Raw genomic sequence first — 16,286 nt, 5'->3', positions numbered from 1 at the left:
GGTGAATCTTCTTAAGGGTCTTTAGGGTCATGACTGAAGGAGACAGGTGGGAAGCAAAGGCAGAGACGTGCCAAGCAAGTGAGAGAAATAGCTGAAAGGTCATGCCTTGTGAATTTTCTTTGAAATTATATAAAGTTGAGACTCTGATATGAGTGACTAAAGTAAAACATGTTCAGGGGATCTGAGAACCAGAGAAAGAACCTCCATGACCATGGCGACTAGGCCAAGTTTTTGGAGGTAGCTGTCCCCACATTTCATCATTCTACTTTGCTTCCTACTTCAAGTGAAAAAGTGTAAGATTTCCCCAGCCAACTGGATCTATGGCCGATACCTTCTAGAGAAATCTATTGTAGGCTATGAGACAGAAAAGCTTGTAAAACAGGTGTGTGTTCATTTTGGATTATCTTCCATGTTTGTTATCTTCAGGCATCATTTTCTTATTTTCTATTTACTTATTGACTAAAGACACCACCAGGATATAGCCAGTCATTTTAGAACCAGCAGGTGACAGCCTGTAGACATAGGAACTTGCCATAGAGGTGGGGGTGTGGCAGTAAGATGTGGGTGGTAGAAAAAAAGGGGATCACTCGCAGAGCCTTGTGTCTTCACTGTAGGCACCTTAACCTTAGGGTTTATTGATAACTTACCAACGACACACAGACTAATCACTTTACTGTGAGTCACTCAGGCCTGGTGTCCAGTTTTGTACAAGGATACCTGAGCTGATGAGAGAGAGTGATTTTCTATAGAAGAATTTCCCTCTCCCCTTATTTTTCACTCTGTATCCTCAAATTCAATATCTATTGATATTTCTGTCCCATTGTGCTTTTACATTTTACATTATGGAGATCTTAGATGATAATTTAAGCCATGGTGCCTCATAGGTGAAGATGTGTCAATACATCTGCCAAAACAAATATATGATTCATATATTTTATGAAATATTGAAGTGAATGCGGATTTTACAATGAAAGTATTCATATCTAGATTAAAGATCATTTAGAAAGAAAATGAAACAAAAATGTACTTTTATTTTGATGAGGATAATTCTTTAGGGACAGTTTTATATAGAAAAAGTTAATGACTTTTCAGTGTGTGATTAAAATATAAAAGTGTGAGTGGGGGGATTTTAGTGACTAAATAATAATACCTCTAAGATCTACCTAAATAATCTACCTCTAAGATCCCTTCTTACCCTGAGATTCTATGTTCTGCAAATGTTGCTGAGTATAGAAAGCTACAGAATATGACATGGCTAATTCAGTATCTCATATGGTTTACCCACAGGAAAAGCACACCACAGGATTTTCATGGGAGTTTTGAAAGCCATTTTAAAATTGGTAAATCAATATTTATTGGGTATATACTATGTGCAAGACACTGTGCCAAGACCTTCCGTAGACTCAAAGGACAAGATTCCTTTCCTCTTGGTGTTTTCAATATTGTATATTCTAAAGTATCTCAGATCTTCTTATAGGAAATTTTCTCCTGAGAAACTCCTTAGAGTTAGAAGTAACTTTCTAGATAATTCTGAGCATTCTTCCCCTCTAGGAAGGAATATGCTGATAGTAGGCCAAAATGCCATTATTAAAAAACAAAACAAAACCCCTGGATGTATTCTAGCAAGGCAATACAGAAATCTCTACTTTACAAAATAATTTACACTATTTAGTCAGGATATAATGAAACTATGTCTGCAAATAATTCTACCAGGACATGAAAAATAAGACTTTATGTTGGTAGTAGCATATGCCAGCACAGTCACTTAAACTATTAAGGAAAATTGACCATTGAGTGTTTCTCTTATTTGATTAAGATAGTGTTTCCCAAAACGTATTCTCTAGATCCTGCAGAATATGAATTGGTGATGGGGTGTCACAAGTCCCACACTTTTTATCTGGATGCTCAGTCCCAGAGTGGCAGTGTTTCCCTCCCCACATTCTTAAGCCTTTTCTCCAGGCTGCTAGTTCTAGGTCACTAGCCTGTCTTCTCCCATACTTCTTGAATGTGTTCCTCTGGCTAAGCTGTATCTATCTGGTAAAGGCCATAAGAAAGTTAAAAACAAAAGGAGGTACCAGTGTTTACTCTTTCTGAAATATGTTCTACAATGATAATTAGACTGGATCAAAAAACTAGCATAGAATTTGGAAAGTAGACACAAAAAGCAAGAGAGATACATTGTCTTAAGATATGAAAATGGTGTAGCAGGAGAAAAGATAAATTGAAGGGGAGAAGGTCAGAGAAGAAAAGGATTGATTGACAAGTGATCCATTGGGAGACAGAACAGAAAGATGGGAAGAGGGGAAAGCATAATGAAGAAGGTAGAGGTAAAGACTAGTGATGGTTGATGATAGCGTAGTACGTAAAAAGTGACAGAAGGTGGGAAATATGGGGAAAGAAAGATAGGAAGCTATTTTGACAGAAAGAAAACACAGAAGGGAGAAAGGAAATGATAAAGAGGGAAGTGTGGGAGATTAAAGATGTCAGAAGAATATTAGCTAGGAAAAAGCTTGACAAAGACCAACATAAGAAAAAAACTGTACAATCACTTGGATTATACTGATATATAGATATCCATACATAAAATGGAAAGTTCATCTGCCTTTCTGTCTTGCAAAACCAGAGAACTTTGCAAGTATGGAACTTTGAAAGAAAAAGGAAGAATCGACAAACAAAGGGAAACCAACCCAGACAAGTGGCTTCCAAGTTTCAAGGTGATGGAGGTCATAGCCTTTCTGCTTCTTTGTAAGGTCTGTGTTAACTAGTGGCAGTATGGAATCTAGCAACCCCTGGAGGCCCAACCTCATCAGCATCACCTGGGCCACTATGCCTATTGCTGGAATGGGGATAACTTAAGGATCACCAAGAGGGTCAGATAATTAACTGAGTCTGGGAGCGGGGAATGTTGGGGAACCACTGTAGAATATCACATATTTTCTTTCCCCAAAGAGTGTTTTGTTGCAATAATCCCTAGGCCTGAAGCAGCAAGCAGTCTTGTACATGGTCCTGTGGATTGGTCCCTAATTGAAGAGAATCAAATGGAGTGTGTTCACCAGCACTAAGTGGGTCTACATTTATACTCTGAAACTGTGCCCCAGTAGCTAACCTAGACAATGAGTTAGGATTTTCGGTAGGCATAATCGGCTCTTCATCAAATGGGCCTTGCCTTCCGATGCTAGATGGAGTTCCTGTGCTGGAGGAGTGATACTTTGTTATTTTGGAGCCAAAGCATGGTAACTGTATGATGCTTGATGGCCTTTGTTGCTGCCTGTCACCCTCATTTCCTTGCACTTCACTTTGGATTCCTTCTGGCTCAGGGCCTTCATCAGGTGTACCAATAACAAGTTGTTCAGGAGTAAGGTCAACGGTTCTTTCACTGAGCTGGTTGTCTTCAAATATCTCTTCCAAAACATTGTTGCCATCTCCTCCAAGATCACTTGTGAGACAAGGTGTATTCTTTGATTGAAGGGAACCGGCTTCAGGAAACGGCATAATTCCCCTTTGGCTCAGTTGATTCTTCATAGAGCATGGTGTGTTCCTTCTCAGAGTGGACACATCATCTCTAAAAGGACTTAGGTTTTGACTTTCTCCAGGCATTCTTTTCTCTGAGCTGTTTCTTTGGCCAGGTAGGTTGCTGGCAGGAGAGATGGTATCTCGTGCATGATTAGCATGACTATCTTCTGTGTACAGAGGACTGGTGTCTTCATTCTCCCCTGGTGCAAGATCAAAGGGTGGAGTGTAGTCCTGTAGAGCAAGTGGATTGTCCTTGTGTCCTGGGGAGCCACCAGCACAGCAAGGGCCTCTCTGGCTTAGGTGAAATACATGTGCTTCTTTTTGACCTGCTGGGTAACTTGGAGGAATTAAATCTGGGAAAGCCAAATGTTCTCCCTCTGGGGAATTTAACCTAGTAATCTGCATGCCGTAATTCAAATTCTCACCTTCACGCCATGTTGGATTTTTCTGAAGCCCAGCTGGGGAATTACTAGGATAGGGCTGGTTCTCCTTCTGGTGTGGTGGACTAGGGGGCGCTTTGTGTAAAGTTGTTGGCTGATCCCAGTAATTTCTGTTAAAAAATGGCTGCCTTTCTTTCTGTCCTTGGGCTTGAACCCTGTGGTCCCAGGAGTTCCAAGAAGGAAACAGAGGGCTTTCTTCTTGTCGGACAGCATTATTAGCATAATAGCCCCTGCTCTCCACAGGTGGTGGTACAGTGGGAGCTGTATTATATGATGGAAAATTCTCATCTGGGTTCCAGGGGTAAAACTCACCATAAGGGAAATCCTCCCTGGTTTTTGATGGATTATCTAAGGAATAGGGAAGGTATTCCTTTGGTTGATTTACCGTATATTGCTCACCTTCATAGTGCCTAACTGTTGGACCTTCTTTAAAGCTTGGCTCTTCCATTCCCCATCTACTTTGTCCTGGGAAAGTTTCATCTCCAGTTGGATCAATTGGGTCCTCTTCATTGTAAGGGACTGTTTCTTTCAGCTCTGGAGTATTTATGGGATACAGCGAATTTTTGGGTTGCCCTATTGTGTTGGGAGAATCATCTCTCTCATCCCATCTATTGCTTCTAAGGTATGGTGAATTTTCCCTGGGATCATAAGAGTTATAGTCAGGGTAGTAAACACCTCCCCTAGAGCCCTGGGAAGGAGGAGGTAAGAGTTCCTCCTGCCTCCCAGGATCTTCCTTAAAAGATGGAGAGATTTCTTGGTGATGCCAAGTATTTCTTCCAGCAGGAAAATGTTCTCTTGCAGGGGAAGGAATTTCCTCAGGGAATACAGGTTGATATGTACTGTGCTTTAATTCTGGCCGATGAGTTTCTGATTCATATGGGTTTCTTCTTGGCTCTAAAATAATCCCTTTGGGCAAATTCTGGCTTTGGGTTTGTCCATCAGAATTTGGGGCTCTTCTGGAATCTCCTCGTGAGTAATAAGAGTTTTCATGTTGATCAACAGAATTAAAATTTGGGACTAGCACATTACTCTCAGGGGGAGACAGTTTATAGTTTGATTTGTTAACTCCATAATCTTGAGAGTTTCTCCAGGGGCCAGATGGATCCCTTGTCGGAATGACTATTCTTTCTTTTGGGCCTACTGGTTTCTCTCCTGGATTTTGGATTTTTTCATTGTGGACAACAGTACCATGTTTGGGACCCAGAGGAGCAACACTGGTTCCCATAGGGTGTTTATTTGGTCCCTGAGGCTTTCTTCTGACATTCCCCAGATTTCCTGCATGATTAGGAGAATTCCCTCTTGCAGTAGAGGCATAAGCCTTACGATAGATTGGATTTCCTGGACGCATTGCTTGTTTGCGTTCCAAAGCAAAGGAGTTCCACCGAGGACCCCTTTGTACCTGTTGATTTCGGTAAAAAGGCCCATTCTGTCTGTGCCCCATGAAAGTACCAGTGGGACGCCATTGTCTCCCTGCAGGAAAATTTCGGATGTTAGGATTTGGATAATTTTCATGAATATTTGGCTGATTTGGTCCCCATGAGATTTGAGTTCTTGGTACTCCCTGGCCTGAAATATTAACTGTAGCGGGTGAGATAACCCCGTTTTGAGCCGTAGGATTACTCACAGCGTTTGGGCCAGGGCCACTGTTTCCTGTTGGGCTGGTGTCATTTCCACTCTGACTCCCTCCAGGATTTGGTTGAGTAGAATTAGTCTCGGGACCTGTTGAATTACCCGAGGGCTCAGCAGCCGGACTCTCTGCTTTAGGAGGATCTTTTTCTTTGGGTTTTTCAAAATCTTGTTCAAACATCTCTTCTGAATAATAAGGAGGACGACCCCCAAATCCCTGATATCCAAAATATCCAAAGTAAGGATTCTGTAGGGAAGAAGGTGGAAATTGGTAATTACTCTTTGTTTCCCACCATGCTGTGGGGTGGAATTTTTTTACTGTAATAGAGAAATTAGCCACATGCTTCTTTTAAAACCATTAGCTATACTTTTTTTCTTCAAAGTTAATTCTTTCTGTTCCCTTCTGGTTCTCTCTTTGAGTACTCTTTCAGACTGTTAGTTCTCAGTTTTCTTTTCCTAGGCCTGGATCCTAAATCTGAGAGGTTTTTGTCTTTTTAGCAAAGGATTCCATTTTCTATCCTTCTCATTCTTCTTTTCTCATTTTGCACACCTGCCTCAAACAGTCTATTGCAGGCCAATTTTTTCAATACAGATACATATCAGTGACCCCCAATGCCATAAGTCTGGCCCATGACACTCCCTCCTGAGGCTGAAGCAGCAAGACTGCATCACTGAAGATCTCATGGGTACCTGCAATGGACTATGCCCCCCCCCTCCCAAACTTCCTTCTCCCATATTCTATATCTAAGCAACATTTGCCACTATCTACCCAGCTTTCCGGGTTTCTCCTTTTCTCTATTTCCCCCAGACAATTAATAACCAAGTTCTATAAAATCTAAACTTCCATCCTGTCCCTCTTCCTTTATTCCCAGTACCCTTGAACTATTGGAGTAGTTTTCTTACTGGTTACTCCGGGTATAATTTTCCGTCTAATCTTGTCTCTCCACTGCCGTCAGAACAGTAGAGGCTGGGGGTGGGGGGTGGTGGAACTTCTGTCACTTTCCCCTTTAAATATTATTTAAAGTTGCCCTTACCTTACAAGATAAACTCTAAACCCCATATCATAACATAAAAAGCAGCATGGCATGGCCTAAAGAGTGGAGCTCTAGACAGATATGGGTTCAAATCCCTGTTCCTCCAGTATTAATAGTATGACTCAGGGCTAACGTCAGTTTATATATATTTATTATTTGTAAACTCAAGATAATAAAAGGATATCTATCTCATAGGTTGTCATGAGGGTCAAAAGAGATAACATATATAAAGCTCTGTGCCTGGTACTTAGTAAATACCTTGGAAAAGGCAAATGTGGTCAAAATACACCATGGACTACTACTAAGCCTTAAGAAAGAAGGAAATTTCAATAGATGACAACATGGATGAACCTTGAGGACATTATGCTAAGTGACATGACAGGAGGAGGAAAACAGACTTTTTCATGCCTATGCTAACTGCCTGGGCCCTTATGCTTTTATTTTCTCATGTTATTGTTTTGAAAATTTGAAGTGCCAGTTTCTGGGTTGCAGGCAATTATCTGAATCATTTTTATCTGGCAATTCTAATTTCGAAAGGATATTTTTATTTTATTTTTTAAACTTTTTTAATTAAAAAAAATTTAAAGTGTGTTTGTTTATTTAAGCAATCTCCATATTCAACGTGGGACTCAAACTTAGGCCCTCAAGATGGAGAGTTGCTTGCTCTTCTAACTGGGCCAGCCAGGCACACCTTTTTAAAAGCACCTCATGCCATTACTTCCAATGTCATTATTTTAACTCCTTCCTTGCTCCCTTTCCCAACCCCTCATCCTCCAGAGTCATTTCACTGAGGACATATCATATTTTTAGGGAGAAAAAAGGGAAGTAAGCTCCAGGGGTGGATTTCCATGCCACAATCACTATAATGACTTTTTTGATGACACAGGGGCTAGAATATTTTAACAATGTATCACTCTGTGACATGCATTTGGCTCTTCTAGTGTGGTGTGGTAGAGAAGCCATTGGATGGGGTGTCAAACGAGCTCTAGGTTCAATTTATCCACTAACTCAGTGGATAGTAGTTGAATAGTAATTTACCTTTTTGGGGCTTCAGTTTATTTGTTCAATGAAGGAGTTAGATGATTACTTAATTCCCTTCTGGGGGTAACTTTCTAGGATGTGTTTCCTTCCTTCTCTGCTTTTTAGTTGCTCCATCACTGTCCAGAGTCCAAAGACTCTAGAGCAAAGGTTATTAGGTTATCCTTCTTAGAGAGAGACAGAATAAAAGAGAGAAAAAGAGAGGGAGAGAGAGAAGAAGGGGGATAAGGAGAGGGAGGGAGTGGGGGAGAAAGGGAGAGAGAGAGGGAGAGAGTTCAGTACATGTAGAGGAGAAATGATGTGTTTATTTTTGTTACTAGCTTTTTTCTTATATCACAGGCACTTGAGCTACAAATTCATGTGTTGAATTTTAAAAATAGGAATTAAAAAGCACAGGCTAATAGATTGTAATTCCTTTTTTTTTTTTTTTGGATTGTAATTCCTAATGGGGAATGTAGCTCTACTTATACTCACCCCGCCTTCTTCATTGCTGACTGGCGGACGTCCATAACCTGGTGGTACCCTCTGAAATGTGCAAAACATAATGAATGCAAGAGAAAACCACATTCTATACTGCCATTTACTTGTACAGCTCACGGTATCTAAAAATAGTCCAACTCAGTGATTGGGTGTTAGCATTGTTAGTTTTCAGCTTTTGAGTCATTAGCTCTCACAATCTATCTATTAATTCTAATTATTATAATTATAATCCATCAGTGAACACTGGCAAATACAAAGGCTTCAGCTGGATTCTAGATTATCCTACTCAAAATACTATGTATGGTTGCATCTCCTAGCAGTCACCCCATCCCATCACCCCAACACACAGACAGACAGACAGACACAGACACAAACACAGAGACACACAGACACACAAACACACACACACAGACACACACACACACGGTGGTGGGGGGTGGAGAGATTTGAGTGCTGTTGGGATCTAAACATCCATATTAGAACATATAACAATAGAGATTAAATAATGATGCTATTTTTAGAGAGTCTGTGTCACATTTAGGATGACAAACTGACAATTTCTCCTGGATTATTACTATAAGTTTTGTTTTTTTTTATTTGAGCAAGGTTTATTTTCCTAATCAAACTTGGAGGCTGAGTGTTTGCTCAGGGGAAGGTTTAGAAAATTATTCCAACTCCCACAGACCTTCAGGAAGCTCTATGTGGGTGGGATCATAGTTGAGCATGAGAATCATGTTTACCTGCTTTTTGAATCTTTACCTGGTACTGCCTTAGTTAGTAAATACTTTATACTTATATAAAATTATGCCCAGAGTAACCAGTAAGAAAACTACTCCAATAGTTCAAGGGTACTGGGAATAAATAAATAAATAAATACTTAGTTCAGTATGGCCAATGAAAAAAAAAGTCACTCTTTTAAAGAAAAAAAAGTAAGGAACTCTTACTCCTTGAGTGAATAGTTCCTTATTGATAAAGAGTCTTCTTGGCTATAGAGTTATAGGCAAGAAAAACCAATGCTATAAGCAAATAAAAAAATCATCAAATATTTGCTGTTTCTGTTAGTTAAACAACAATTGTCCTTTAAACTTTTCTTTACTTCAAATAGTTTATTTTGTGATTTAGATTTTTAATGCCTGTGATGCAATTTTAATATTATGTTCTGTTTTATTTTATTTTATTTTATTTTATTTTATTTTATTTTTTTAAAGATTTTATTTATTTATTCATGAGACACACACAGAGAGAGACAGAGGCAGAGACACAGGCAGAGGGAGAAGCAGGCTCCATGCAGGGAGCCCGATGTGGGACTGGATCCCAGGACCCCAGGATCACACCCTGAGCCAAAACAGACACACAACCGCTGAGCCACCCAGGCATCCTTATTTTAATACTTTTAAACTTCAAAGGATTCTTGTAAATATTAATCTTGTAAGATTCTTTATAATGAAATATCTGTGGCTAGAAGTAATAAGATATCATAGAAAGCTCTTAATCTAATCATAGCTTATCTTATGATTTTCAAACTCTATTTTGTATCAATTTTCCCATTACATTAAATAAAGACAATCTTTGTATTTTCTATTCTCTTAGGGAAGTGGGGGGATAGTAGTGAAGTAACACAATCCTTTAAAATCAATTCATTAAGTTATTAGTAGTTGGTGATTTCAACTGTTCATGTCACCAATCTGAGTAAAAAATACATTAAACCATTTTTTTCCTACATGATTACAGATATGATGATTTTTTTTCATACTCTCCATATGCCATATGCCACGTGATTGGCATATGGTATTCCATTTAGAGAGTATGAACTCATACCAGTTTGAGATATAACATGTTAGCATTAGTTCTCACTTCTAGTATAAAGAAAAAAACTCACGTGTGGAACTTGCCATGGTGGCTGTTGATAGAGAAATAGCCCATTGCCAAATGGTGGGAATGCCTAAAGAGAAAGCAGGAATCACAGTGATGCAGAAGTGAGAAGAATAAATGGAAAACGAAACAAACCTATTAAATACAATTGTTCAATACTTGGGAGTCTGCATCTCCCTTTGCATTAAACTGTGATTTCCTTCTTTTAGGCCTGAGTTGATAAAAATAACAACAACAACAACAACAACAACAGTTAGTATTAGTATCATTAAACACTTATGTTCTAGGTACTGTGCTGAGCATTTTATAGAGGTAAACCAATTAAATCTTCATTTAAACACAGAAGACATGTGCCAAAGACATTTCCTTTCCACTAAAGATTCTGAGGTTCAGAGAAGTTGAGTCATTTGCCTATAATCTCTTAGTTGGTAAATGATCCAGGAGTGTTTTTTCATTCAGTTTTATATTCTCTACATCTATAATAGTGTCTGATAATAAATAAATAAATATATCTGTTAATTGATGAAGAGACAGCATTTTAGAAGTTTCACACTGGATAGTATCTTGAGAAACCATTTGCACACCTTCTTGTTTTCTGTCAGGACTACTTATGCCACACAGAAGTATTGGAAGCAGTGTTAACCTTTCAGGTATTTGGGATCATCAAAGCATAGATCTGGAAGGAATTTAGAGATTATTTCTTTACTCATAGGGAACCTGGAGTCCAGAAGAGTAAGATGACTGCTCAAGATCATTCAACTAATAAGGGCTGGGGATAGAACTTGAATCTCTTTTCCCTTACTCTTCATGTTACAATACCATGCTGTCTCTGCATTTTAAAAATAGCCCCTTTAAGGTTATAGTATTTTGGTCATTTTTTTAAGAAAATATTTTTTTATATTTATTTGAGAGAGAGAGAGAAAGCATGAATGGGGGGCAGATGGAGAGAGAAGCAGGCTCCCTGCCAAGTGGGAAGCCTGAGGCAGGGCTACCCCAAAACCCTGGTCATGATCTGAGCTTAAGGTAGATGCTTAACCAACTGAGCCACCCAGGTCCCCTGGTAATTTTTCTTTTTAATGAAAAAAAAATTTTGAAGTAATTTGTATACCTAACGCAGGGCTCAAACTTGTGACTATGGATTAAGAGTTGCATGCTCTACTGTCTGAGCTGCCCCTATTTTGGTAACTTTTAATCAAACAAAGGCTGGCAGGCTGAACCTGCCAGGCGATTTTCAGTAGGTGGTGCAGCATCACCTTAGAAGAATGTAAAAGCTAAAGATTCGTTTTCATACATAGCAGTACCTGTATTAAGGAACATTGGATAAATTGTGTATGTGGGGATGGTATAGCTCTCCAAATCCCTCTGAGGCCACTTATTGACTCTGGTTTGGAATTTTGCAGGGCAAGCCTCACCTGAGGTGGCTGGCCTTCCTCTTCTGGCTGTGCTGGGGTAGGTGGTGGCTGCTTTAAAGGTCGCTTTGGTGGTGGTTTTTTCGGTTGAGGCTGGGGTTTCTGAGTCTCTGGGGCTTGATCAGTCTTGCTCTTTTGGCGTTTGAGTGCTGAAGGAGATTTCTGTGGGTGCCCCGTGTTGGGTGGTGGTTGAGGCCACATAGGCATCTGGTACTGTGGGAAGAGCTGAGGCATACTATTCCCATATAAGGGGCCCAGCTGTGCCATCTGCAAAGATAGCAAATAACAGTCAAATTGTGGAAGGGCTGAGATTCCACCTTTATTCATCCACTAATGTTAGTCTCTAAAACTCAACCAAACTTCTTAAAAATTCTATGAAAGTTAACAATGGAAGCCTCCAGATCTTTAGCATTTCTTTAAATGTTGTCTTATGGAAATAATTTCAGTTTTTTTTTTTTTTTTTTTTTTTTTAGAAAACCAACCAAACAAAGCAAAAGACAGAATTAGGTGAGAAATTTCATTTTAAGAATTTGGCTGATAATTTTCTAACTCTGAAGCACTGACTCACGTAAGAAGTGTACAAGTCAGGTTACAGAGGAGTTGACATCAAACTCAAAACTCCTGTGACTTGTTATAAACTAGAAAAGGAGAAAAAGCAGAAAGAAGATAAAGGAAGTGGGAGTGACAAACAGAAAAAAAAATAATGAAGAGAGAGAGAATACAAATTCTTTGTATGAATATCTTTATATGGTGCCTATGGTTTTTGGTTATTGGTGAATTTTCATTAATTCCTTCTTCCTTATTAGAATCTCCACAACTTTGAGGCTGGCAGGGAAGCAAAAGTAGTTATAATCTGAAGAAGCTAATTTATGAATTGACCTCCTATAATGTCAGTTCCCATTCAAACATTCCTACTCTAGTTGAACACCAGTCTCTATTCCCAGTCTCCACTAATCAGTATCTTGCTATCTGTTGGGTGATAACACAAATACTTTGTAAACGCCATGTGGATTAATGGAAGGTGAAATTGTGAATCTTGCATTATGATGCAGAGTTTCATGCCAATTAACTTGATGAAAATTTCAAATCATGGGCAAAGTCACTAGAACCGAGAATGAGAGTTTGAAAGAGTGAGGTCAGTCAATACTTGAAGAGAAAATTGACAAGGATGACGACGATGGTAGGTGAGAAGGTTTCAAAGAGAATGGCTTGAATAACAGAATAAGAGGAAATTGATGGAGTCCTTGATCTTTCCCCCCAGTGGTTCTTAGGATCACCACAAATGTCCAGAGTGACATAATATTGCTATACTGTCATGTAATTTTTTCAGAAAAATTATGCCAAAAGATCCAACTGATACATGATTCATTATTAGTTGGTTCTAAGAATTAGCACTAATGGTTAACCCAAATTTATTTAAAAAAATCATTGCTATATAATTTTAGTGTTATCTTTCAAGATAATCCACATGAAATTTATCCCCCACACACATACAACTGGAGTATTTACTATGCTATTTGTTGTCCTTATTATTTGTGAATGTATGTTGTGTGATCTTTTCCCAGAACCCATTTCTCTTGAATATAAAGAAGGTTGGCAATTAATAACTGATTTTTATTTACATAAGAGAACAACAGTAATGAATAAGAAGAAAATTTGGGGTAAGGAGACAGGTGAGACTTTTCTCCCTTAAAAGTCTTATAATGATTACACTGTAATTAAAACACTGGATTGGTATCTTTATTAGCTATAACAAACTTTATAATGTAATTATCTGTGTGTAAATAAGAAATTGTCAGAATACAAAGCAGAACTTACATGTGGGGAGTTCATAAAGTTGAACTGACCATATCGCATCATCTGTGACCAAAAGAATCCAAAAATACAAAGTGAAAACTTTTTATCTAATCAACCCACAGATCATCAGAAAGAAGTTGAATTTCTGATTTTAACATATAGCAGTCATAATGTCTTTTACTAGCTATGCATGAATTTAAATTAAGTATGCGATTAAAACCTTATGTCACTTTAATTTTTTTAGTTGGAATTTTATTTTGAGAAGAATCAAAATAAAATACAGAAAATAAAAATCTTGTCAACTTTGAAGTTTGTTTTGTTTTTTTTTAAGATTTATTTATTTATTTATGATAGACATAGAGAGAGAGAGAGAGAGAGGCAGAGACACAGGAGGAGGGAGAAGCAGGCTCCATGCATGGAGCCAGACGTGGGACTCGATCCTGAGACTCCAGGATCACGCCCTAGGCCAATGGCAGGCGCTAAACCACTGAGCCACCCAGGGATCCCAACTTTGAAGTTTTTGAATGTTCTACTCAACTTTTGAAGTTCTTGACTTGAGAATGTGATAATTCTATGAAAAGATGATTCTCCTTTCGGATGTACATTGAATTTGGCTAATGACGTTGGCTATGAGTCATGTAGAAGATACTATATGCTTATGTGTCTACCTTCGGAAAATCTTTGGTACAAATGTCAATCTTTGCTGGCTTGAAAACTTAGCAAAGAAACGAACATTAATTATACTTGAACCCATATTTACACTAACCTTGGAAAGGAATATTGAAGTATGTAAGTGTGTATGCTGCTGGGGAAATTACTACTTTGCCTTGACTTGAGAGTTTAAGTCTTTCAAATTTCCCTCTTTCTGTCTCTTTCGTAAGAAATTTTATATAACAGAAAGTTCTCCTTTTTTTAATGGACTCTCAGGACAGGGCTTAGGAAAACTTCTCCCCAGAGACTTAATTAATATACATACCTCCTCACTTTTACTGCTAAATCCAGGCATTCGAGGCATTTGCATCTGGTAGTGAGAGAATATTGGTGACAAATTCAGAACACCAGTTGAAATAAACCCAATAATTATCTCCAAGCTATGCAACAATAGAATACAAAGAAAAGTCCTAAAAAAATTTTGATACTCACTGGCATAGCAAAAGAATTACCAAGCAGACCTAGAAAGACCAGGAGAATCTTCATTTTTCCACTTGGTACCTGGAATACAAAACTGGATTTTATTTTTGGACTGTGAAATGATTCCACTGCTGGCACTCTGCCCAGCTGTCTGTCTGTCACGGAGAACACAGAAATAGACCATGGTGGGGGCCTCGGCTGCCATTTTTGCTTTATAAGAAACTACTAGTTATTACCTGGTACTGTTCTAAACTATGAAAAGGGTCAGGTTAAAAAGGAAAGAGAAAATGGAGAGAGAGAAAGAAGATTGATACTTGAGAAGATGGGAGATGGTTTACAGCACAGGAATATGGACTTTAGAAACTAGGAGTTTACCTGAACAATATGAATATTGGTGACTTTGAGGTGCTAGTTGCTAGGCTGGTTTAGAACAGCATAGTAATGTCCGAGTATAATCACCATTCAGGATGATCTCAGTTTCAGTAAGGGTGGAATCCAAAACCAGTACTTTGAGCTACTTTCTAAGATGCCATAGACAACATTCCATTATATAGAGACTAATTAAATAAGCTGGAATATTCCAGAATTCTATCCTTTTATTCTTTCCTTTATTGTTTTTATTATTGCTTTTATTATTATTTCATCTAAAAAATCATTTCCATTCAAGGGCTGGTCAGAGAAATAGGAAAATATAGGCAAAGGTATATTTATCACTCTGCTAGATACTTTGATTAAATATATGGAGGAAAAGATTGAAGACAGTAGAAGTGAAGTTTGAGAATGTGAACTTACATGTGAAGTTTGAGAATGTTTTCATGGATTTCATTTATCGCCCTCTAGTTATTTATGCAAGCCTTGTCTAATTAAGACTTGTAGTTACATCTTTGAACAAGGTTTTTTTCTGAAGTATTTACTTGTGTAATTCCTTAAGAAAACTCTGTACTATTTGCATATGCAATAGAGGAGAATGAAAGTTTTAATCAGAATGATTTATTTTTGTGGTACATCAGATACAACACAATTCCTAGCATATAGACACCAGTAGTTGCTCAGTCTTTTTTGTTCTTCCTTCCTTTTTCTGGGCATGAAATGCATCTAGAAGTATTTTGAGCCAATGCCATCCTTCTGTTTGCTTCCCATAGGAGCAATATAATTAAAGGACACTTCAGCATTTTCCTAAATTATAAGTGTAATCAATTACCTTTTATATATCAGAAGAATCAGGAGAGTTTAATTAAACAAAGGAAGCAGTAATATGTAAATGCCTTTCCTGTTAATTAAGATTTTTAGAATAATGACTTTGTAGAAAATTAAAAATAACAACTAAAGCTAGTGTTTCCAGTATAGGCTCACAAGAACACAAGGAAACTAACAAAGAGAATATTGGGAAATGTGTTCTTTTCTAAATCTACTTTCTAAGATTATGGCCCAGATTTTGGGTAACTTTTGGTCGTTTAATTTCTCTCTTACCTAATCATCCATTTAATCTCTATAGTAGCTGTTGCTGAGATTTTTGATAGTGTTACACACTTGAATAAGAAGATGTAGTTTTTTATTTTGCCAGTACTAAGTGCCACTTATTTTCTCTTTTGTAAAGTTAATATATTATACTGGATGACTGATAGTTTCCTTCCATCTCTAAAAATTCATGATTGGATGAAAGTCTCTGATTAGCTTTTTTTTTTAACAGAAAATAATATGCATAATGGTTGCTATGGAGTACAAAGACTATGTAAGTTCTTAAGTTTTCATCCCATCTTTGTTTCTCCCTGACATTTAATAGTGTTTTACCCTCTCAAGTGTACTTCATACAATATTTAATATTTAGTTGATATGTACCTGTATATATTATAAAAAATGAATTAAAATACTCACCAAGTTATCTAGCTTAGGAAGAGAGGCTCCATGCCTGTACTGAAACAGCAACATTTTTTCACCAAAATTTT

The 16,286-nt window shown here is 37.9% G+C and overlaps 1 protein-coding gene across 1 annotated transcript; it reads right to left on the bottom strand.

Moving 5' to 3' along the window:
- Positions 1–2,970: 2,970 nt before the first annotated feature.
- On the bottom strand, positions 2,971–16,269 carry ENAM (enamelin). The gene is made up of 8 exons (XM_041727243.1): positions 16,216–16,269; positions 14,353–14,421; positions 14,186–14,230; positions 13,231–13,272; positions 11,416–11,679; positions 10,011–10,073; positions 8,126–8,176; positions 2,971–5,826 (listed from the first exon to the last, which is right to left on the bottom strand). The coding sequence occupies exons 1-8, from the start codon at positions 16,267–16,269 to the stop codon at positions 2,971–2,973; spliced, it is 3,444 nt and encodes a 1,147-aa protein (XP_041583177.1).
- Positions 16,270–16,286: the final 17 nt, after the last annotated feature.

The sequence above is a fragment of the Vulpes lagopus genome, chromosome 12 (genome assembly GCF_018345385.1).
Source record: "Vulpes lagopus strain Blue_001 chromosome 12, ASM1834538v1, whole genome shotgun sequence".
NCBI lineage: Eukaryota > Metazoa > Chordata > Mammalia > Carnivora > Canidae > Vulpes > Vulpes lagopus.
Note: the sequence above shows the minus strand (reverse complement) of the source record. Positions and strands in the feature narration are given on the sequence as shown.

Coding starts and splice junctions, on each gene's coding strand:
- ENAM (XM_041727243.1), bottom strand. CDS start 16,269: ATGTTGCTGTTTCAGTACAGGCATGGAGCCTCTCTTCCTAAGCTAGAT. Junction 14,231..14,352: donor GTAATTCTTTTGCTATGCCA/GTGAGTATCAAA, acceptor TCTCACTACCAG/ATGCAAATGCCTCGAATGCC. Junction 5,827..8,125: donor TCAGCAATGAAGAAGGCGGG/GTGAGTATAAGT, acceptor TCTTCCCTACAG/AATCCTTACTTTGGATATTT.